We start from the raw sequence: 23,574 nt of genomic DNA on the forward strand, positions 1-23,574 counted from the left end.
GCAACACTAAATAAATGTTACATCAGGTCATAAAGACATTAACTTGAATAGCAGTTATCAGTAAATTCTGTTGATAATTAACTGAAGTTGACGTTAATGTTAACTTATTGCTATTATCAAAAAAACAACACAAACATCAGCTTTTTGCACTGCTAATAGAGTTGAGTTCATAAGAGGCCATGATGACTTGGAAAACTCAAAACTAAACATGCTTTAAACTGTCACTGAATTGTTATTAGATGTTGACATTTATGTAAAAATAATTTGATTCAAGGCTGGCAAAAGAGAACTTGTGATATACATTTATTTATTTCCCAAACCCTTTAGTTGCAGAAACCCCTTCAAAACCAAGCTAATATTAGTGATGTCCAATTTCCTTAAGTTATCAACATGCATGATACCATTTGATTATTCCTTTCCCTATTATTGTACAAATTCCTTTACTGTGCACCAGCGTGTCACACAGGAACACTGTCAGTCACGTCTGTGATTGCTTGTGTGCGTGTGTGCGTGCGTGCGTGCGTGCGTTTGTGTGTCTGTGTGTGTGTGTGTGTGTGTGTGTGTGTGTGTGTGTGTGTGTGTGTGTGTCTGTGTGTGTGTACATGTGCACGGAGGATGAGGGCTCAGTGGGAGCCGCTGAGGGGACAGGAGCACACACTGTGATGACACATGGCACTCCCACTCTATTTCCACACAAAACACTCCTAATCCATGCGCATATACGCACACACACACACACACACACACACACACACACACACACACACACACACACACACACACACACACACACACACACACACACACACACACACACACACACATGAACAGCTCATGTCAGTGTCTGGAACTCATCCCAGTCTTTGCATGATGTGAGTCTGTTACTATTTTAGAGAAAGAAGCCACACTGTGATGGCATGTATTACATATAAACACACTCATAAATATGGGTAACATATTTTGATTTAACTATATCAATTCCTTAAAAAAATATGCAAAGATTTAGTTTAGTTAAGGAAAGTTCTGGTATGGGTAAGAAACACACTTGAGTTAGCAGCCTATCAGAAGAAAGACAGTTTTGTCCCTAAACCTAATTAAACTCGAACGTTAATGGTGTCACATCGAATAACAGATACTTTCCATTAGTTTTCATGTTTGTACTTGCAAAAGTGTATTATCGTTGGTATAAGGACTTCAACATTTCTTTATAAGGGCAACTTCACCAGTGATCAGACAGGTTGAAAAAGTGATTTCTCAGCCTCCATAAGATTTAAATTGTATTGATATGGGCATTTTTTTATCATTAACCTAAGACTGTCAATGAAATAGTGTTTGGATGTTTGATGTAACAGTGATGGTGGTGTCAAAAGTATTTTGTTTTTGTAGTCTGACTATTTACCAATCACGCTTGGGAAGGATTCTGTTCTCATCAGAAAAGAGTTTCCATTTTGCAGCAAGAGAGGTGGAACACGTTGGCTGGAATATAATCCCTGAACCCACTGACTATTGTCCAACAGCGCTAATACTTTGTTATTTACATCTATGAACAAATATCTGCATGTATGGGAATATAACGAGCCAATCATAAAAGGGACGTATTGCATCTCTTCATTGCTAGTTTAACTGTAAACGAGATCATGAGATTAAAAAAAGATGTCTCTGCATATCTTCTTAACCACACTGGTAGCATTGAAAATATAAAATGTTGCCCCAACAAATTTCCCTTAAATCTGACTTTAAAACCCCCCACAAAATATTTTCTTGTTTACAGCATCTAAATTTGTACAACATTTGTAACTGTTGTATTGTGGTGCATATCATCTTGCTGCATTACTGCCAATAAACAGCCCCTATTTTGCAACTACATATATTACATTTTCATTATACAATGGGGTATATAATCCTTATTGTTACCCAGCTACCCATCCTCTGCTTTTTGGCAACTGTTGTCCTGAGCTGGCATCATATAGCACTGCACTCCATTTTATACAACCTGGGTCTTATTTTTGTAGTTTTGCCCATCAGGCAGATTGTTCCAAATCCTCTGAGGCCTGATGAATAAAGGAAACTTATTTTAGTCTTCAATCTGAACCTCTGTAAAACAATTCAGAAATGCAGAAATACAGCTGGCCCTTCAGGGGATGAGCAAACCTTGAAATCATCAAAACACACAAGTAACCAGAATAGATCATTCTTAATAGAATGCACAAATACTAACTAATGTATCTGATCTCTGTGTGTCTGTGTGAGATGAAGTGAACATGTTGAAAAACACAACAATTTATCATGCATATGTATCCCTATTTGTCTTCGCTAAATAATGCAAATCTATTTGATTTGTCTGTGAGTGTGTGTGCACTATTTTTGGTGCAAGTTTATTCATGTTTGTTTACGGTAAAATACTGCACTTTCATTTGTTTGTTGTGTGTGTGCACAATATTTTTTGATGTGAGTGTATTCATGTTTGTATGCAGTAAAATGATGTCTCATTTTAATTGTGTGTGTGCGTGTGTGAGTGTGCATGTGTGCATTTTTGCGTGTGTGTACTGTATGTCTGCACCCTGGACAGGAGCTGGTGTAAGAGGAGGGTTTGAGGGGGTAGGTGAGGATAATGTGTATGTGTGGGGGAAGGGCTTAGTTGGTTGTGGGGGGGGGGGGTTTGCGGGGGTTAAAAATCAATCGTTAGGAGACACACTTTACTTCCCTGCTGCTGCAGCAGTGCCAAGATTCCATCAATGAGTGAGGGCTGTGTTGCCTTGGTAACGCTTGCTTATGAATGAGAGCGGGTCGGTAACCGTGGAGACTCGGCGAAGAGAGGAAATGCCGGTTGTCATGGCGACTGCATGGACTGGGGAGAGACTGGGCCAAGGGAAGGTGCGGAGTGGCCCGCTAGGTTTTCATGAGCAGGGCAATCAATCATCAACTTCCTTGTCATCGTTATTATCATCATGTGTAGGTTTCCTTATGAAGAGACAGAGATGACAGAACAACATAAACTGCAGTCTTCATCTAAATCATACTTTTTCAATTTCTTAGTTTCAGGTTTTAAAAATTGTCTCTATTAATATTTTAAGAGTTACAGTTTAGTTTCATATACTACCTTTACATTTTGAGTGATTTGGAGATTTAATGAGAATACTGGGGGCTCTTTTTATAAACATTTCTGAGTCTATATTTAAAACACAAAGTCTTACTAGGCCAAATTGTTTAAATATAATCATATCTTATTTAAGCTAGATGAATTGGACCAATCATGAAAACTAACTAGATGCCAAGAGATCCAATCAGGTAATCCAATCGTGGTTTAAAGTCTGGATAAAGTCTCCAGTTTACTTTGTGTTGTTTAAAACTTGTGATTGTCGTGCTCCCAGCAGAGGGCTTCATTAGAAGAACAACATTTTATAGAACTTTTAAATAGGTCAAACAAAACAATGTCATATATTTTCCATGCTAACAGCTACATATCTGGAGGGACAAAGATACGTCTAACATTAGGGTTGTGGGGAAGGTTTTGTCCCTTTTAAAACCATTCCAACAACCTGACCCAGAAGAGTTCTAAAGCCCACAGCTGTGATCTAGTGATATTGGAAAAAAGACTAAAGTAAGCCACGAACTAATAAATCACAACATGTTACAATACCTACATTTTTCATAATGTTTTAAATAGTACCTATTCAAACTTCACAAGGTCATGCCTTATCTCCTTAAGTCGTCGTTTTTGTTTTGTTCAATCAAGTTTTCATTCAAATCCAACGCTATGAATAAATTATTAACATGTAAGACGGCCATCTTTTTAGTTTGAGATTCCAAATTATTAGGACTTCATATAATAGTCTGAGAATGGAGTGTTGATATATATCACTTGACAAAATGTGAAGTGTTTTTCTTTCAGTTCACAAATCAATGTTCTATTCATATCCCTTTTCATATAATTATTACTACAGTGTTAAGTTACACATGGACTGTATAAGCGCTATAAGGGTACTTAAGTGTCTTGTCTATTCATTTAGTGTATTAAGAAACCTCGTTGTGCTTTACCTTTTAATTCTTAGTTATTATTTTATCAGGAAAATGCACAACATAGTGTTAGAGCTGTAATGTGACGAAGGAAAATTGAATACCCTGTTTGGATAATGTAACTATGTGTGTCTCTCTGTTCATATGCACTCTGCAGGTTTGATTGTTAGGTGTTTCCCTATAGTGCAAGCCTCTGTCATCACTATCCAAACACCTCCTCCCTCGGCTGATAAAGCTATCTCTCTTTCTCTCTCTTTCTCCCTAGAGGCTCGCTGTCAGTCTGCTCCTCTCTCTCTCTCTCTCTCTCGCTCTCTCTCTCTCTCTCTCTCTCTCTCTCTTTCTCCCCCCCCCCCCTCTGGTGCTCTCTCTCTCGCAGTTGAATCTAACACTTTTGACACACAGGACTATCACTCTCTTTCAATCTGCTCGCTCTCTGTCACTTGAGGGATTTTCCGTCTTCTCCCAGTTTGTATGTCTTAAGGGAAATCTAGACTGATAGTGTAATAAGCAGAAACCTCCCATATGTGTTTGTAAAATTTCAGTCATTTAAAGAAATAGTTTTGTATGTTTTTCTCATACAGTCTGACTTGAGCCGTCGTTAATGACAAAGAAAAGAAAGAAGGAAAATCATTGGAAGTGATTTAAGAGAAGGATTAGTATCTAAACTTCAAATATAAGGGAAAAACTCTGAGATAAGTACACAGGGCTTTACACATCTGGGCTAGTTTAATATTCTCTTACTACATTAGGGTCACATATTATGCAACATATACTTCACTATGTTTTTCTAACACTAGTATGTGTCCCTAGCCTGTCCACAAACCTGCCAATTATAAGAAAAGGCCATCCTCTCCATATGCTATCTGCTGCACTTTTCAGAAAATGTGTGCTCAAACAGGCTGTTTGGAGATTTTCCCTTTGTGACATCACAAAGGGTAATAATCCCTCTCCCAGGTGGGTGACACACCCATAGGTGTTTGTTGAGCCCTCTCTCACCGTAAACAATCCAGCATGTTGCTAGAAAGCTCAAGCCAGCCAAGCCCTTCCAGAGGGGCGTGGTCAGACATGTCTTATTTGCATCAAGCTAAAGCCCACAAAAACAGCCTGTTCTGAGCGAGTGTGAAACAAAGGGGTTTATAGGCATGATCAAATACAGGATCAGAGTGGATTTTTGGCAAGAAACTTCAAAGACATGTTTTGAGCACCTCTGGGAAGTATTTAAACTTTTTGGAAAGGAGTATATTATGTGACCTTTAAAATGACTATAGATATTGATGTTGGAGAGTACCAGTGCATAGCGCAGAATATCTATCAACCCGAGTTTGGGCACCAAACTAAGTGGGTAGGTTTTATTCATGGGACTTTTTGAGAAAATAACCATATATGTTAACATAAGCAAATTAAATAAATCTCTAACTTCTATTGAACTAAACAATCATATAAGAGGAATGCTAACATCAACAAAGCTTAATAAGTTGTGAAGAAATCCCCAGTATTCTAGTTTTTTTATTATATCATCATTTTTATTTTTCAAACATTAACATGTCTGCCATAAAGTTTTTCTTTATATTAAAGTGGCATCATTACCTTTAAGAGACAACATTTCTAGGTTTGCTATAGACGTGGATTAATACACATTTTGTCAATTTTTACACCTAAAACCATTTTCTAAACCTGAAGATTTTTACTACACACAGTTTAACTGTAACCGTACCTTTCAAACAATTTGTTTGTAAAAGCATAAGCTTTGATTAACACTTTAATTTTGTCACTAATTGAAAACTGGTTAGTATCTAAATACTGTTTTTAGATATATGAACAAGTTGTGATTGAATTGAATCAGATTTATAAAATTGAATGATAATAGTCTGAATGCTAGTGCCATTTAATTTCCTCTTTTAATCTCTCCTCTGACACTAATTCCTGATTACTCAGTTCAATGTCCCTCTCTTTCAATTAAACTCTTAACTATTCCTCCTTTTACACTCTCGTTGTTTCCTTAATCCGAACAGCCTTCCATGCCCCTCCTTCTCCATTCTATCCCTCCATTTACGCTGCTCCCTCTACTGGCCGCCTCTGTGTACTGTGGTTCAGGTTCAGCCGTTGCCAGGGGTGACTGCATCCTGGAGGTTTGGGTTGTCTGGCAGAAACTGCTGGTTTCTGTCTCGCATGGTTGAATACCGAAGCTCTGCATTCACCCTGAAAAAAGGAGCAGTACAATCTGAAAGAAATACATCGAGAGGGAAAAAAAGAGATAGTATGAATTACAGAAAAACAGAAACAGTGACACTTTAGCTTTTTTTGCTTTGTCCATCAATTCATGTGTGCATATGCCTAACTCTTTGACAGTTTACATGTTTCTGATGCTTAGGGATAGTCAATCTTTCGGCTGAATGTATGATCAGAACATTTATAAAAATTGAAAAAGATTTCATGTGACGTTGGCTTAAATTGAAGGGAAAATGCAGTAAATATGTATGCAAACATCAATGTGGGCATATCTGTTATTGTGACATACCAAGGGACTTCAGAAAATAAAATCAAAAGTCACATACAGATTATGCTATTTGCCGTTATTCACACAGAGACCTTGTCAGATCTCTGCTGGACCTGAGGCAGTTTGAGACCCGTTCTGCTGAGGTCCAGTGTTTTGTAGCGCTGCATCATGGTCTCAAGCCGGGGCAGTTAAAAAGCCATTGAGGTAATGAGGAGCTTGGCTGCCTGTATAGTGTCTGCTAATAAATGACCTCTTCCTGGAATTAGCAACCAACTTGGAGAGGGTCGAGGCGGAACGGTGAAAACGAGGGATTATAGAAAAGAGAGAAAGTTTAGGTTCAGTTTAGCCTCACTCACCTTTCTGTTTCCCACTTGCAATTTTTCCGAGTTTTCTTCCAGGGATCTCTGTTTCTCGTTGATTTTCTCAGTTTTTGCAGAATTAATCGACATCAGGAACTATACTGTCACATCAGGCGTACTCGATTTAAGGAGCAGTATTTATTTTAATTTATTTTTTAGAGGAATGGTGTGGGGAAGTGTATACGGCCCTGATCAGCCATCAGAGATAGTAACAAAGGGGGGGGGGGGGGGGGGTGGACTGTTAAGTGAAGTGTACCGTTAAAGCTGGTGAGGCAGAAATGCAATATGTGTGTCTAGTGCTCACAAGCTGTGCCTGTTGCGCTTCAACAGTGCCTAAATGCAATGTGAATTCACACACTGGGACGCCAATAATACGGCATCACTGTTGCAATGTTTGAGTACAAGGGCGTCATGGCTGCAGAACTTTGTTACGGTTCAGTTCTGGCACCACAATCTCTCATAAGTTCCTCAAACTCAACAGCAACAAAACTGAAGTTCTCCTTGTTGGCTCCAAATCCGCTCTGACATTTTTTTCAATAACAATCAACAACTCCCCCCACCCAAGTAAAGAGCCTTGGTGTCATCCTCAACAGCACTCTATTCTTTGAAGCTCACATCAACAATATCACTCAGTCAGCATATTTCCCACCTACGCAACATCAACCATCTCCGCCCGTCTCTCAAACCTAACAGCACCGCCATCCTTGTCAATGCCCTGGTCACCTCCCTTATAGACTATCGCAACTCTGTCCTCTCTGGTCTACCTCTCAAGCTTCTCCATAGACTCCAACTGGTCCAGAACTCAGCTGCCCAAATGATCACTAGAACCCCCTCCATAGAACACATCAATCCTGTCCTTGAACAACTCCACTGGCTCCCAGTCAATCTCGCATTGACTATAAGATTCTCCTTCTCACTTTCAAGACAAACATCACGTTGAAGTCTGAGTAGTAGAGACAAATCATTTTCTTCAGTTTACTGATTCTAACTGAGAGCATTTGGCTGCTTGTAAAAAAAAAAAACTTCTGGCAAAGCAAGTGCAGCTTTAAAAGAGTAGAAATAATAAAGCCTGCAGAAAATATACATTTTATTTTTATCATCAAAGGCTGTTTAATCTTTAATGGTGTCTGAGTTGAGGTCAGTTCCTCCCCTCTCTCTCTTTCTCTCTCTCCTCCTCCTCTGAGCATCCCCTCTCTTTAGGCCCCCACACTCTCCCCACACCCTCTTGTTGGACAGGCCTGTCTTCCGCCCCCGTACAAAACAGAGCATGGAATTTTCCAGCCTGTCTGTGGCTGGCTTTACACCAGGGCTTCACACACTCTGTAAGAGAATCAAGGACACAGTTCAGTTCTTCCTCTTGAAATTGTCCATTTAACAACAGTTAAAGGCTATACACTGCTTTTTTAGCGTTTAAAAATGTCCATTTGAACCCTTTAGGAGGTTGTACTTTCTCATCCGTAAATCTTGTGAACCACTTCCTTTCTGCAAAATATTTTAGATTTGACTTGAAATATATTTACAAATGTCAGTAAAAGTGTAAACACAGTAATGTTGTAGCCATAAATTGACCAGTAAGAATGTTTTTGATATATTATGATCTGGTCAAAGACAACCAGGAACACTTGTAGTATGAAGATCATCATCAAGAAACACATCATTTACAAAGGTAAATTATTTTTGCAAGGCCACTAGCCGAAACATGTCAGCCTAATAACATTAATAAAGTTGTTATTTATTCCACTACTAAGTGTTGCTGGAGCTTTTTGACCTCTTCCAGCCCTTCATTCTCCATGTACCTTGGTAATTGGTGAAGTTATGCCAAACATCTCTACTCTGCTTCTACAGATATATGATGATTTGAAAGACACAGCTCAATGACTTCATCTCTTTTTTTCTCCCTTCAGTATCCTGTCGTCACTGGGGTCTCAGTTTGACCTGAAGACACTACGAGCTGTCAGAGTGCTGCGACCACTGAAACTGGTGTCTGGGATTCCCAGTAAGTGCTGGGCTGTGTGTTTCTTCATGTGTGCACAGTACTCTGTATGCTTTACCAATAAGTGCTGTCTCTCAGTGCAGTCCCTCTTTGTCCTCTTATTTTTATTGAAGTCAAAGAAGGAAGTTACACATTTTCTGCCTTTTTGCAGCACTTATTTTTCATTTGCAGCACATTTCCGTCGATGAATTTGTTGCCTTTGTCAGCCACGACACTTATTAACCATTTAAAAAAGATTTTAAACCTCAGTTGCAACGTTATAGATGTTTTCAGACCATTTGGTGACCAAAGAGAAGTTTTAGTTTTCTATTTAAATAATTATATATGCTTTATAGATGTTTATATAAACGTAGATAAACGTTTAACAATGTGTTTAACCTTTACATCATTTGGTAATCATTAATAAATATTTAATATTATTTAAAGTTGTTATAATGTTTGAAATAATAACCTGTCAATAAATAGCTGACAAAAGTAAGAAGGTAGCAGCTATAATGCACTACATCATTTATACACTAATCATTTTCTATGACACAAACAAAAAACAACAACATGACTTATAAGTCAACATTTTCAATTTTGCCTTTATTGTTTGTATGCAGTAAAACAGCTATTAACTCAGATTATGGTTTATTGATGATGGTAATATAAAGTGTTACCAACATGAGAGTGTTCTTTATTAATGCAGACAAAATCTAACATTCAGATACAATATTGATCCTTTTTATTAAATGTTGCTTCTCTGATTGTCTTTCTTTGTCCTCCAGGCCTGCAGGTGGTGCTCAAGTCCATCATGAAGGCTATGATCCCTCTGCTGCAGATTGGCCTACTGTTGTTTGTGGCCATCCTCATGTTTGCCATCATCGGCCTTGAGTTCTACATGGGAAAGTTCCACAAAACTTGCTACGATGAATTCACAAGTGAGGAAACAATGACAGAATTTACTATTGACATGAACCATTTATCCATGTACTAAATCATATACCAGTATTCTATTACTTGATGCCAGTGTCCAAAAAGTCACTCATTCCATGAGGAACACAGGTTTGGTTTTCAACATTGTTGGTAGCTTCATCCTATTTAGGCTTAAAATTAACCATTGAGCCATGAACCAGCATACACAATGCCACGACTCTGGATTGGAACCTGCACACCTACTGTATGCCAAACGAATATCTGCACGTGTTGTTAAACAAGTCAAAATGCTTGCTGTTTCTCACACTATAAGAAAAAACGTCTTGTTTTCTTTTTGATCCAAGGTTAACTTGGGTGATATAACTTCAATGTACTCTCTCTCTCTCTCTCTCTCTTAACAGATGATGTAGTGGACGAGATACCGTGTGGAACAGCAGAACCGTCTCGGTTGTGTCCGAACGGCACGGTGTGTAGGGGCGGCTGGCTTGGGCCAAACAACGGCATCACCCAGTTCGACAACATCCTGTTCGCCGTGCTCACCGTCTTCCAGTGCATCACCATGGAGGGATGGACAGATATGCTCTACCATGTATGTTATTCTGTCCATTTAACTCTGTTTGTAATATTTAATAGTTTCCAGTGACAATTGTTTTCTTTCAACTATTACCACCATTGAAAAGGTGAATGATTTGTAAACGAAGACTTGATAAAACAGCCCCTTTGTGGCCTGGTTTCCACATCTGCTTCTGTTAAAAAGATTAATCCCACATTGACACAAAGGGATTTTCAAGATTCATATCATATTTACAGGGACTACTACTTATTTTATAATGGATCAGTGCATCACAGTAACCAATGAAAAACATGCACGCAGGCGTAGACCTTGACCCAAGACCCAAGGTTCCACCCCAAAATCCTGATTGGCTATTTGCCTTGTCAGGCCAGGACATAAATTGAAATCAAATGGAGAGAACATTTTCCATCATAAGCCTCAAATCTTGTCATACCTCGCACAGTTGTATGTCTGTCTAGTCGTGATAGCAGCAGAGTTCTTTCTGTTCAGCTAATGTGTATCAGGTCTGCACAGTATGTTTTTATAGCACAATGAAGAGCTCTATGGGATGTGTGGGTGCTGATGGTGATTTGCTTGAATTCCATTCAGCTAAATGAGGCATAAAATAGTTTTATAGTTGATTCAAAACACCATTCATTCATCCAAAGGCCATTCTTCATCCTCCCCTTCTCTCTTTTTTATCATCCTCTGTTTTACTTTCTTTAGCTCCTCATCTGTCTTTTTCTCGCCGCTCCTTCTCTCTCCGCCTCCTCCTCTCCCCCTCTCTCTATTCTCGTCCGTCTCGCTCTATATTTAACATCTTTTCTGATGGATAGAGGCTGACTTCCACTCTCACACAGGTTGTCAGGAGGAAACCAATGAAAGTTTAATAGAGAACGGGTTGCTCGCACTCTACCATGCGGTATAAAAACTTAACAAACTCGCTAAGCACTTCAGCAGCAGATAATCATCAGCTGATAGTTCCATTTAGATCTTACAAGGGTCACAGACTCACAATCTCCTCCAGTAACCTGATTTCTCTGATTGTCAGCTGGCTCTGTGCAGTGTGTGTCACTTGCTTTTGACGTCACCGAGTGCAGCGAGTGTTCAGGAAAGCAGAAGATGTTGGAACGTCTCACAGCGCATGCCGTGTGTCTCTGCACGCAAATGCAATGTCTCCGCTTTGAGGTCAGGCTTTTAGATAGAAAATGGGACACTCCTGAGCCTGCATAAAATACTTCAGGTCTCCGTGGTCCTTGAGCAGTACGGAGAAAGGTGCCAACTTCTATCAGGCCATCTTTGTGTCTTCAGGTAGTAACAGCTTCTGTTCTCTGGAACACTTTAAAAAGTCTTTGAAAGGACTTTTGTCTAGCAATCTAACATCCAAGAGATTAAAGTCTGCATATATTGCAGGGTAACTATTTAGACTATCCCAGAACCCATTGTTTAACAACAGACATCAAACATCAATGGCCGACTTCACAGTCATTTTGGTGAGTCCAGTGGTTAGCTAAAAATTACTTCCATCCAAGACTTCCTTTAGCATGTTCTGCATTATTTACTGTCAAATTAGCTATTGGAGAAGTGTCCATGTATTCATATAAAAAGAGAAGCAAAAATTAGCCCCTCTGGTTATGTCTGTTCACTGAACTTCAGCAGTATGAGCCGGAAAAAAGAAACATATATTCTGCAATCAACGAGTCTGAGGTTTACTGAAATGACAACATCACGATGCAGATTTGTAAAAAATAAATAAAAATGCAAGCTTCTTCAGGACAGACCTGACAAAGCTGTAGAAGGAAATTACTTGTTTCCAGGAAATGTAAACTCTGATTGGCGTTGGATCTCCCAGCAAGAGCTGAGACAGAATCCAAAAGTGAACCACAAAATACAATAAAGCTTAAAGGGGCTATATCTAACTTTCAAAAATACTGCGTTTCTAGCGATGCCGCATGGTCGTTAGGCGAACTGCACCAGCAACCTGTTGCTCGATCTCCCTCGCGTGCTCGTCATACGTGCTCGTACGTACACAAACGAGCAAATAATGATAAAATAATAATAAATAATGTTTACAGAGGAGGTAAGTGTTCATACACGTGAAAGTCTGTGAAGGAGTCTGTGTGTCTGTATTCATTCTCCATCCTACAAACTGAGAGCGGGAGTGTGTGATAAGTTTGTCCGCCTTTGAGAGCTCCTAGGGCGGATAGAAGTGTGTGGAAGGCGGCCTCTGGCTGTGGAGGTGAAGACCGGGAGTGTGTGATGAGTTTGTACTGTTGATCTCTGTAAGCGGAGCGGAGTGAGGAGGACGTTGAGAACGTGCATAAAATGTCACTTCCTGGAGCTTTCGCGGAAAATACGACCCGGGGAAACTTTTTATACAGGCAACACAGATAGACAGTGAACATCTACTTTTTCACATCAGTTAACCGTTCGCTTATTAATGGGCGATAAAAATTGATTTATACATGTAAAAAGTTACATATAGCCCCTTTAAAACTAGCACATCTGCATCATACACGATTTTGAAAAACATTTAGGGGAATGGGTGACTCTTAAAGGTACTCAATGAAGATTGTGACCACTAGTAGTGCTGTAGAGCTGTGTTTGTTTTTTGGTGTCGGTCTCTGATATGTTTCAGTTGTTCACCCACAAGGACACACAGACTTTGACAGGAACATAGGTATTGCATTTTATGTCATGCTGTTGGTGTCACACTATTCCTTGTGATGGTAATATGCACAAACACACCAAAAAAACAGTGTAGAAGAAGAAGACTGCCAGTAAACAAACAAGGATTTCAATAATGTATGATTTTAAATATTCAAAGAGTCGTATTTGGAAATGTTTTGACAGGAAGAAAATGCACTCAACACCTTTTTAAGAGCACAAGGATACCCTCGAAGTGTTCAGAAAAACTAGGTGACCGTAACCTTACTGTGCACAAGACAAATTTAACATGCCACCATCATAAAAAAGTTTTTTTTTTAAATAATATTAGTAATGACTTTCTCTGTTTTCAGCAGCTGGTGTTGGAATATTTCTTGGTAAAACAATTCAGAATCAACCCTGGATGAGGCTTTATTTAAGACAGAAATGTACACTGTAGTTTTGAAGATCAAACATTGGAATGAAATTGTTGAGGAGCAAATGTGCATTTCAAGTGAAACACGTATTACCTTTCAGGTCATTCATCTGAATCAGAGTAACAGGACATTTTTAAGTTTTTGATTGTAACACATGTCTCTCGCAGAGTAACGATGTGGAGGGCAGCGCCTGGAACTGGATGTACTACATCCCCCTCATCATCATCGGCTCCTTCTTCATGCTCAACCTGGTGCTGGGTGTACTCTCAGGGTAAGTTTCTGTGTGCCTGGGAACACTTTCAGTCATTTCTTCATGGTAAAAATGTTCCATTTCTCTTAATATACATAATACTGTATTGTAGAAGGTTTTCGGTTTTCATTTCCTATTAGAGAAAACAAAAAACAGAAATGGTTCTTTTTGTTTGTTTTTTGCATATTGGGAATAAATATTCCAATAGTTGCACCCAGAGCCAAAATAAAGTTAAAAAAGAAAAAAGAAGAAAAGCCAAATTGTCACAAAAAAGTCAAACATTAATATAGTTCCAGATTTTAGAAAAAATAAAACAAAGGAGGACAATTTATGTGTTTGCATCATGAATTTCAAGTTTGAGAAGCAGGTAGAAATCTTGAGGATTAAGTCAAAATATCAGGAATGCAGTAAAATGTTTTTTTTTATCTTTAGGATTATTTGTTTTACATTTCCTTTAACCCTTGAAACGTAGAAAAATTAAATATTCCTCCTTCCCTTTTTGCGTTATGCAATACTTTGCCACACAGTATACTTCTATATTCGTTGTGTGACTAATATTATGTTTGATGGTAAATGAGCAAAACAATTTAAAAATACTCATCCAATGTGACCACAGTGAATTTGCCAAAGAGAGGGAGCGAGTGGAGAACAGGAGTGAGTTCCTCAAGCTGAGGCGACAGCAGCAGATTGAGAGAGAGCTCAACGGATACCTGGAGTGGATCTGCAAAGCAGGTCAGTGCACACGGACCTCTCATTACAGATACACACTGACACACACTGCTTGTATAAAGCAGTATAAAAATGTAAAGTGAGGAAACTGAAACAGTCCTCATGCAGTGTGCTAACAATGTGTCTTTTCTCGCACAGAAGAGGTGATTTTGGCTGAGGATGACACCACAGGGAACTTTGATGGTAACTTTTTCTCTCTTCTAATATATTGTTTTATTGAACTGTAGACATGTTTAATACATGTCTTGTTTCTTTGGGGATAAATAATGATACATGACACATTTTTGATACCTAAAATACATGGGCTGGTTTGGTACAAGTTTGTTTCATCTATGTATCTACAGCATCACTCAGCTTTGTGTGTGAATGTGAGGTTGAGAGCACAATACACCTGCAAGTGACAAACTGTGAGAGAGAGAGAGAGAGAATAAAGTTATCAAGACAGACAGACAGAGGTGTAATCCTTTTTTCTTCACCGAAGGTACAAGGCGAAGGCCAACCCTCAAAACCAAAAACAACAAGACGGAGCTGCTGAACCCTGAGGAGGGAGAGGACAACATGGGGGATGCAATAGGTAAGAAAACAGAGGGATCCCTGTGATTTCAACATTGTAATTTGGTTTTCAGAAAGGTTCTGAGCATTTCAGAGGCATTGTAAAGAGGGCAGTGGAAATAAGAAATAAGCATGTGCGGCTCTCGCCACAAGGCAGGAAGTCCCATGGGTGCTTATTGATGGTTACCAGAAAGAAGAAAGGTAGCCATAGAGATTTTTTTTTAAATGTATTTTGTGTTATTTCGGCTAATTTAAGGTTCAGCCTCATATTTGATTGGTTAGTTTGGGTAATAATGTTAAAAAAATAAAAATAAAAATAATAAAGAAACCCAAAAATCGTTCCTTTCATTTCGTTTTCCTTGCAGGTTTTGCACGTTCCAGCATAAAGAGTGGTAAGGACGGATCCCATTGCAGTAAAAAGGAGCGGCGGATGCGATTCCTCATCCGGAAAATAGTGAAGACGCAGGCTTTCTATTGGACGGTGCTCTGCCTGGTGGGCCTTAACACCATGTGTGTGGCTGTGGTGCACTATGACCAGCCAGAGCTGCTCTCTGATTTCCTCTGTGAGTAAAAAACGCACATGAAACATGCAGTCTACCAGTATGCATGATATGAAGTATATGGAAAAACTGTATATCACCAATTAAAGGAACTTATCCAGGAAAACCGAGGACCTTTAATTGTATGACGTGTTGAAATGCTGTAGTTAAAGATAGAGTCAGTAGCTTATTCCCTAAAAAATCACAGTAAATAAGACTCCACCTACAGTCCCCACTTATATCTAGTATCGAGAATATGTATTTTTCCCTGCTGCCATTAAACAGCTCCTGCCTTACCACAACAGGTCCTGTACATGAAATGTCTATAATCCGAAAAAAAACTGTTTTTTTAACCAATGTTTTAGTTTTGGTATTAAGATAAAGAAGCATAGTTGAAAACATCACCTCTTGGTGTACCACAAATAGAATCTTCTGGCCCGTGTCCAGTGTCATTAGCATATGAAGCTGTAGCTGCCAATGGAGTCCATTCATCACCACACTGTCATACACCGCTGGGCTCGCACTACTTGACTTCCACTCATCTAACTCTCTCTCTCTCTCTCTCTCTCTCTCCCTTCTCTCTCCTCTTCTCTTTTGTTATTCCTTCACTTCTTGTTCTCCCTCATTTTTTTTTCTTTTCACCCACCGTCTGTGTTTCTCTCTCTGTATTTACTGGATGTTTCTCTTCCTCTTTCTTTATCTCTCCCTGACCTCACTCACCATCACTTTTAACACACGACCGACTCAACTTTTCCTCTCGCTCTTTTAACTGTCTTTCTTTTTTCTCCTTCTTTTCTTTCTTTCATTCCTCTCTCCTTTGTCCCTCCATTTCTTCTCTCACTCTCCTCCCTCCCAGTCTATGCAGAGTTTATCTTCCTTGGTTTGTTCATGTCTGAGATGCTGATCAAGATGTATGGTCTGGGCGTCCAGCCCTACTTCCACTCTTCATTCAACCGCTTCGACTGTGTGGTGAGCACACACACACACACACACACACACACACACACACACACACACACACACACAAACACACGCACGCACGCACTCACAATCTCGAATCTGATTTTGGATGACAAACACAACACTCAATTTAATCAACTGATGTGAGAAATACACTTTTCTCATGTTGCTCTGCAACAAATGAACAACAGGCAGATTCAGACTCATCAATACGTCTGCAATAGCTGCATTCATTTGCCGTGCTCACATTGTGGCTGAGAGTTATTGGCAGTTTCTCTCGTGTTATATGCTGACATACAGAACATGGGAAAGTGACACCATGTAATGCTGTGTTCAGTTAAATGGAAGCAGATTGAGTTTGAGACTCTAAATTGCTTTGGCCGAGGTTCATTATCTAGTTTCTTGTTTATTTGATGGATTCAAACTAATTATCATTCATCAAAAATGTACAAGGTCATATTAACCAGTCCCTCCATATTGTTGCAATCAAGCGGTAACCTCTGTTGAAAATTGAAGCCAATGCATGAGTGCAAAAACCTGCAGTTCCTCAAGAGTCAGCTTGAGGCTTGCTGATAAAAAAAAAAACTCTTGAACCCTCCCAGTATAATGTTTAATCCAGTAGGGCTCCTTTTAATAAACACCTCTGCTGGTAGTCAAGCATATAAACAAATCACACTGGAAATAAGTTGAGAGATATATAGACTGCTTGATTGCTGTCTCTAACCTACACAATGTTAATATGTAGGGAGGTATGCTGGAAGCTCAACTGGATGTATTTCTATATGATAAGCAATCATGTAATTTATATACCAGAAATGTTCTTTCATGGTCAAAAATCCATAAACAGTTTAATTAACACATTGTTTTAAACACAATGTTGAAACCAATCTGTCCGTTGTTAGTGTTCTTTTTTGTTGTTGTTGTGAACTAAAACCGGGACTTGTTGACAATTTGATTGTGTGCTCGCGCAGGTCATCGTGGGCAGTATCTTCGAGGTGGTGTGGGCCCTCATCAAACCAGGAACATCATTTGGGATCAGTGTGTTACGAGCTCTGAGACTGCTCCGCATCTTCAAGGTTACCAAGTAAGTCAAACTCATCGGCTCACTCATGCATAACTGAGACAATAGGAAAAATGAGAAGCGTGGTAAAAAAACTCCTATTGTGGTACAAACATTCCACAGATTGATCAGTTGTCTTTTGTAACACCTAAACAGTTTTGTTTTTTAGATACACTTCTTTAAAGCTCCCTTTAAGAATTAAATTCTAATTGGATTTGGCTTCAATGTTTGTCACAATGCTGCTTATTTGAACAAATATCTGGGGAGATTACTGATGAAATGATTGACCTGTTTTCCTGGGATAATAGCCCTCAGGTTGTTAAATTGCCAATTTCCATGTCAATTTTTTTTGTTTGTTTTAAGCCACACGTGAAATTAAAATAATGTCTACTGATTTATAATTGTGGGATTTAATTATAAGTTTTTCACCTTTTACTTAACATATGCAGATCAAATCTCTTGTTATCTCATGTTATTTTCCATTTGTCGCCTGTTTTTTCTCTCTGTGTTTCTTTCATCTTTTATTTGTTTTTACTTGCTTTTGGCGCGTCCTTTACCTAACCCTCCTCTTCCTCCTCAGATACTGGGCTCCTCTTCGAAACCTGGTAGTTTCTCTGCTGAACTCCATGAAGTCCATCGTCAGTTTGCTCTTCCTCCTCTTTCTCTTCATCGTGGTCTTTGCCTTGTTGGGGATGCAGCTGTTTGGAGGACAGTCAGTATCAACAACACTTTTCTCTATTAACTCTTTATTTGTTGTTTCTGGTTGTGTATGTGATTGTTCACTTCTTCTCTCGCTTCCTCTCAGATTCAACTTTGAGGACGGGACACCATCGACTAATTTTGACACTTTTGCAGCAGCTATCATGACAGTGTTTCAGGTGAGAAAGAAACACATGAAACTATTTTTACATTGAAAGGTAATTAGCCTTTACCTTTTCAACAAATAGCTTTAGCTTCTTCGAAATGCACACATTTATAGTATTAACATCTACTATGACCTCTTTTTACAAACCTAACTAGCACAGCAATATTTTTGACATCAGGCATCAAGACTTGGATCTGATTCTTTGAGTTTCTTTGGGAATTTGTGCTGTTTCAGACAAAAGGGCATTTGTAAGGTCAGGCGTCGATGTTAGACGAGAGGGCCTCTCTCCCTATCTGCCTTCTAAATCCTCCCAAAAGTGTTCAGAGAGTTCGAGGTCAGGCCCCAGTTCACTTTGATCTGTGTTATGTCTTGTTGGCCCCACTTTGTGAGTTCAAAAGGTCTACAACTTTTTGGCTAGGCTGTTTTTGTTCTTATGCGCCTTATAGTTCAGGCAGATCTAGAAAGGCAGACATTTCAAGAACTACATTGTGGTAAAGGCCATTCTTCTTCTGTGTTTTGAAAAAGCATTTGAAATGTTCTTCAGTGGAAGTTTCAAAGATATGTGCAGGATTGTATGCAGTTGATCGAAACTGTTGTTGATGAAAGGTTGTCAAAAATGTTGATGTTTGAAACTATAGAATCTCTGTTGATCAAAAGTATTAAAAAGCACAGAAGCTTTAAAAAACAGAACATTTTCAGTATATTAATAACCAAAAGCGAAAAGAGAGACAGAGAGAGCCCTGTCTACGGTAAATTTCATAATATGTACAGTATCAAAACATTGCCAAATAATTTGTGCAATATAGACAGTGTGCTTGCAATTTTTGTTAATTAAAAACAAGATATTATCTAATATTTAGTTGCAGTGTATCGAAACATGTATCAACATTGTTAGATTTTAACTAGAATCATATCTAAGTTTAGTATTCTGTTATCGTGAAAATGTGAAACACATGTTCTGAATAACTATTTAGGATGTCCACATTGTTCCTGTGGCGTTGTGTGTGCAAATAAATGTCATTAAAAACAGAAGGTAATACATTCATGGTCATATATAAATAGTGTATATTAATTGATTAACTACCAGGACAAATTATAGTTAATAAACTCTACTTTATTCATTAAAAAACATCAGCAAAAGATTCATTTTTAAACCAGATTGTAATTGGGAATGTAGATAAAACAATCCAAACATATTTAGTTAACATATTTAGCAGTAGGGTTGTCAAATCTGACCTTTTGTAAGTGAATGATCTTATTTTCAAACTGTACGTATCCTTGTTCATAGTCATACATGTTCAGAACAGATAAAACCATTTTTTAACATTAACTGATGCAAATGTTTTCATGTCATCAGGCTGTCAGAGCACTTGATCTACATGTGTCTAAATGTGTCTGTGCTCTGTCCCCTCGGATGGGGACGGCTTTGTAAAGGAATGTTCGTGTTGACATATATTGTGTCTGGCTTGCCATTAGTTGTGATTCTCATGCGTTTTTTACACATAAGAGACATCTGGAGAATAATTTTTTTGAAGTTCTTAGACATAAAAAAAAGTTGCAGAATGAAGCGGTGTTGTCCAACAGTCCACAGATGGTAAACAAAAGTAAAGAAAAAACGAGGGAAAATGCAAACATAATGCTCATTTCTGAATTAATGAGTAAAACTAAGAGTTTAAATTACTGCAGACTGAAGACACAAGTTCTTGCTTTCACAGGATAAATACCAATAAATGTCTTATTCTTTATATCTTCACACGTTCTAAATACATCATAGCAGTGCGCTGTTACCCTTGACCTCCCGGACCTGTGTAATAAAATCTCCTTCACCTCCTTTAGATCCTGACAGGAGAGGACTGGAACGCGGTGATGTATGACGGCATCAAGTCCCAGGGAGGAGTCAATGACAAAGGGATGATCTTCTCCATCTTCTTCATCGTCCTCACACTATTTGGCAACTGTATCCTACCCCCAACATTTACAAAATATCAACACAAACATACAATATACATGCATGTGAATACAAAATATAACACAAGCTCATATACCTATACACATGGGTCTAACGTTGAACCGTGTCAGATATAGATTATGTCCTTCTATTTTCCTTTCAGTTATTAAAGTCTCTCTTTTCTTCAATTTTCCTGTATCTTAAACTCAACATCTCTCTAATTCTTCTCTCTGTTCTCTTGAGAGACCGTCCTTTCTTTTTGTCTTTGCATCAATTTTTCTTCTTAACTTTTGACACCAAGACACACTGCTGAACGTCTTCTTGGCCATCGCTGTCGACAATCTGGCAAACGCTCAGGAGCTCACAAAGGTACCGGATAAAACCAGAAGACATTCGTTCAATAAGCTTTTCTAAGTGACTAACATGAGAACTGCAATGAAATAATCCACAAAACACTGAAAATTCCACAAAGGTCAACTTTGATTGTCTTACAGTTTTGTCAACATTTGAGTAACAGTTTTTGATTTGAAAACTGATCAACACATTTAATATTATTTACTTTTAATGTATTAAGTGTGTTGAAATCTTAAACTGAGTCATCCAAATGAAATGATTTTCTGTACCTGCAATAGGACGAGGAGGAACAAGAGGAAGCAGCCAATCAGAAAACAGCTATGCAGAAGGCTAAAGAAGTGGCAGAAGTCAGCCCGCTCTCCGCAGCAAACCTGTCTATTGCAGCGTGAGTACACACAGTCAGAATTTACACAGGGTACACGGCAAACATACAAAAACATGCAAACACACTCATCTCAAGCATAAATCTATCTAAATGTTGTCTTCTTATTTTCTTTTATCCTCTCAAAACAATGTTTTAATGTTTTTTGTAAACATCTGTTTTTAAAGGTGCTTTAACAATAAAGTTATTGAACACAGTTAGAAAAAATGTTAATCACCCGAAAATATACGGACATTGAAACACTGATGTGCAAAATGACATCTTACACACAAACACCTCTTGTTCTTATTCTTTGGTAGAATTCCACACACGGACAATAAACTGTTTCTTTCTCTCATCTATCTCTGTTAACACTTTTGATTGGCAGGCATTCATATACACGTGACTCACACTCACACACACACACACACTCCATCACACTCTCCCTCTTCTCATCCTCTATAGTCTAAACATGATTAAGTGATTGTTCTGAGAGTGAAAGGAACAGATTCAGGGCTTTGTGAAGTGAAAAAGAGCGAGAGGCGGACAGTCTGTAAAATCTGCTCTTGGCAGCAGAAATTCTAACAATAGGACACATCAAAATGATTCTCTGTTTGAAGTCACTGGACTCTTCTGTCGCTGTGCTCAAGTGTTTGGCTAGATTAGAAGTCACTGGTGGGTCTTTTGTGATACTCTAGTTACTTACAGTACAGTTTGATATTATCTTGACAGACATGTAAAGTAACAGTGATATGCAACTTTTGTGGTTAAGATGTCCTTTATTACTAAAGTTTTTTATAAACATTCCTCTATTCAAATGATACCTTAACAGTTGTATTATGTACTAATGAGATTAAAATGGTGATACTCACGAGCCGTGTGGGGGGGCTGTGGCTCAGTTGGTAGAGTTGTAAGGTCGGGGGCTCGATCCCCAGCTCCTGCAGCCACTACATTGTAATATTGTCGGTTATCTTTTTAGAAATATTTGCGAGTGCAATGTTGAAATTTTAGTTAAAAGAGGCTATATTTTGATTAAATAAAACTGAACTTTGAGATAGCTCTATTAACGTGTACACTTGCACTAAACTTTGTTGCCGTAAATTACGGATAAAGGAGAGGACAGTGTGAATGAGCCACATAAAGACTTTAAAAAGGCGTATTGAGCTGCAAGTATAGCTAATGGAGCTGTAGATAGCAGTTTATGCTAGCTTGCTGAAGTTATGTTGCTCCTTAAGATGAATCTATTCGTCGAGATCCTGTCTGTGCTATGGCTTTTGCTCACAACTGTAATGTTTGGTAAATACAAAAGTGTTTTTGTTGTAAATATAATCTTCCAGGATTGTTTTTTATGGATGTTGATGTACCTGAATGTAATTTCTTTATTTAAAATTCAAGGCTGTTGTTGTAAATTCAGTGTTGTAGGGAAAGGGGAAATAAATTTACTGCTGTCCATAGACAGTAGTTTCCTCCCCCACTTCTTTGGTTTACAAAACTTTGAATCCTGAGTTTTTGTAAAAATTATTCATTATGATAAGGTCACCTGTCATTCTCCTTTAGTTTTTCCTGACGAGGTAAACAGTGACTCGACACATTGGCTATTGATTGCCATTTTTTACTGTAACCTGTCGGAGCTATACCTGCGCCCTATACCTAGACAAACAGCCATAATGATTATGAAAAACTGTCATCTCTAACAGCTTCTTCCTTCCTCTACATTTCCCCTTTTCTTTCCCCTCTTTGCTTTTTAAAACCTCCTCAATCTCCTTTCTCCACTTATTGCCTTCATGAATCCCCCATTCTCCACCTTCTTATTACAACTCCTCCTGTAACAGTAAGGAGCAGCAGAAGAACCACATCAAGGGCAACATGTCGGTGTGGGAGCAGAGAACGAGTGAGATCCGGCGGCAGAACCTGATGACGAGCCGAGAGGCTCTCTACAACGAGCTGGAGCAGGAAGACTGGAAGGTCGAAGGGGAGGGAGACGAGGTGAGAATTCCTTCCCCAAAAAAGTCACTAATATACACATATATGCAGTTTACTCCTGATAAATATGATGACTATCACTTATTTTGTTATTTATACCATCTACACTCTTTTCTAATCAGCTTTTAGATTTCATTGTCAAGGTATAATTATCAAGTTGATAAACTAGTTATAAAAATCAAATGACTTAATTCACATTCATGGTTAAAGAAAGGGAAATATATTCCTATCTGCAGCCAGGTTCCTTTTTTAAATCAAAAATCCCAAGTTTCAGTTGTTCTGCTAAAGGTCAATAAGGATTCATCTGTAAAAAAAAATTTTTTTGTTTGCTGGGAAGTTGAAGGTTTTTCATAATTGTGAGTCTGGTCATCATGACACTTTGAACAAAATAAGAGGAACCTGGTCTGAGATATTTTCAATGTTTACATAAACTTTTCCCTCAGGGCCAATGGTTTTTCAAGATCACTGGCCCCACCAGCGTATTTACAAAAATTGATATATTATACCTGGCACTGAGCCAGTGAAAACACTGCCGGGCCAGTGGAAGTTGCGTTCA

The 23,574-nt window shown here is 38.6% G+C and overlaps 1 protein-coding gene across 13 annotated transcripts in view; it reads left to right on the forward strand.

Moving 5' to 3' along the window:
* Positions 1-23,574, forward strand: part of cacna1ab (calcium channel, voltage-dependent, P/Q type, alpha 1A subunit, b) — a 125,333-nt gene that overhangs the window by 36,727 nt on the left and 65,032 nt on the right. For 12 of the 13 annotated variants that reach the window (XR_010666448.1, XM_065955283.1, XM_065955256.1 and 9 more), the window contains exons 3-18: positions 8,778-8,869; positions 9,634-9,786; positions 10,183-10,370; positions 13,585-13,688; positions 14,284-14,399; positions 14,535-14,579; positions 14,878-14,970; positions 15,314-15,511; positions 16,344-16,456; positions 17,419-17,531; positions 18,088-18,219; positions 18,313-18,385; positions 20,209-20,329; positions 20,622-20,689; positions 20,953-21,059; positions 22,868-23,021. Coding sequence is in view for 12 of the 13 variants with exons in the window: in XM_065955283.1 (XP_065811355.1) it covers positions 8,778-8,869; positions 9,634-9,786; positions 10,183-10,370; positions 13,585-13,688; positions 14,284-14,399; positions 14,535-14,579; positions 14,878-14,970; positions 15,314-15,511; positions 16,344-16,456; positions 17,419-17,531; positions 18,088-18,219; positions 18,313-18,385; positions 20,209-20,329; positions 20,622-20,689; positions 20,953-21,059; positions 22,868-23,021 (1,870 nt within the window). In the remaining variant the exon portion in view is untranslated. The remainder of the gene's footprint in view (positions 1-8,777; positions 8,870-9,633; positions 9,787-10,182; positions 10,371-13,584; positions 13,689-14,283; positions 14,400-14,534; positions 14,580-14,877; positions 14,971-15,313; positions 15,512-16,343; positions 16,457-17,418; positions 17,532-18,087; positions 18,220-18,312; positions 18,386-20,208; positions 20,330-20,621; positions 20,690-20,952; positions 21,060-22,867; positions 23,022-23,574) is intronic. The other variant, XM_065955276.1, reaches the window with a different exon arrangement.

This window comes from Labrus bergylta, chromosome 1, assembly GCF_963930695.1.
Source record: "Labrus bergylta chromosome 1, fLabBer1.1, whole genome shotgun sequence".
NCBI classification, from domain to species: Eukaryota; Metazoa; Chordata; class Actinopteri; order Labriformes; family Labridae; genus Labrus; species Labrus bergylta.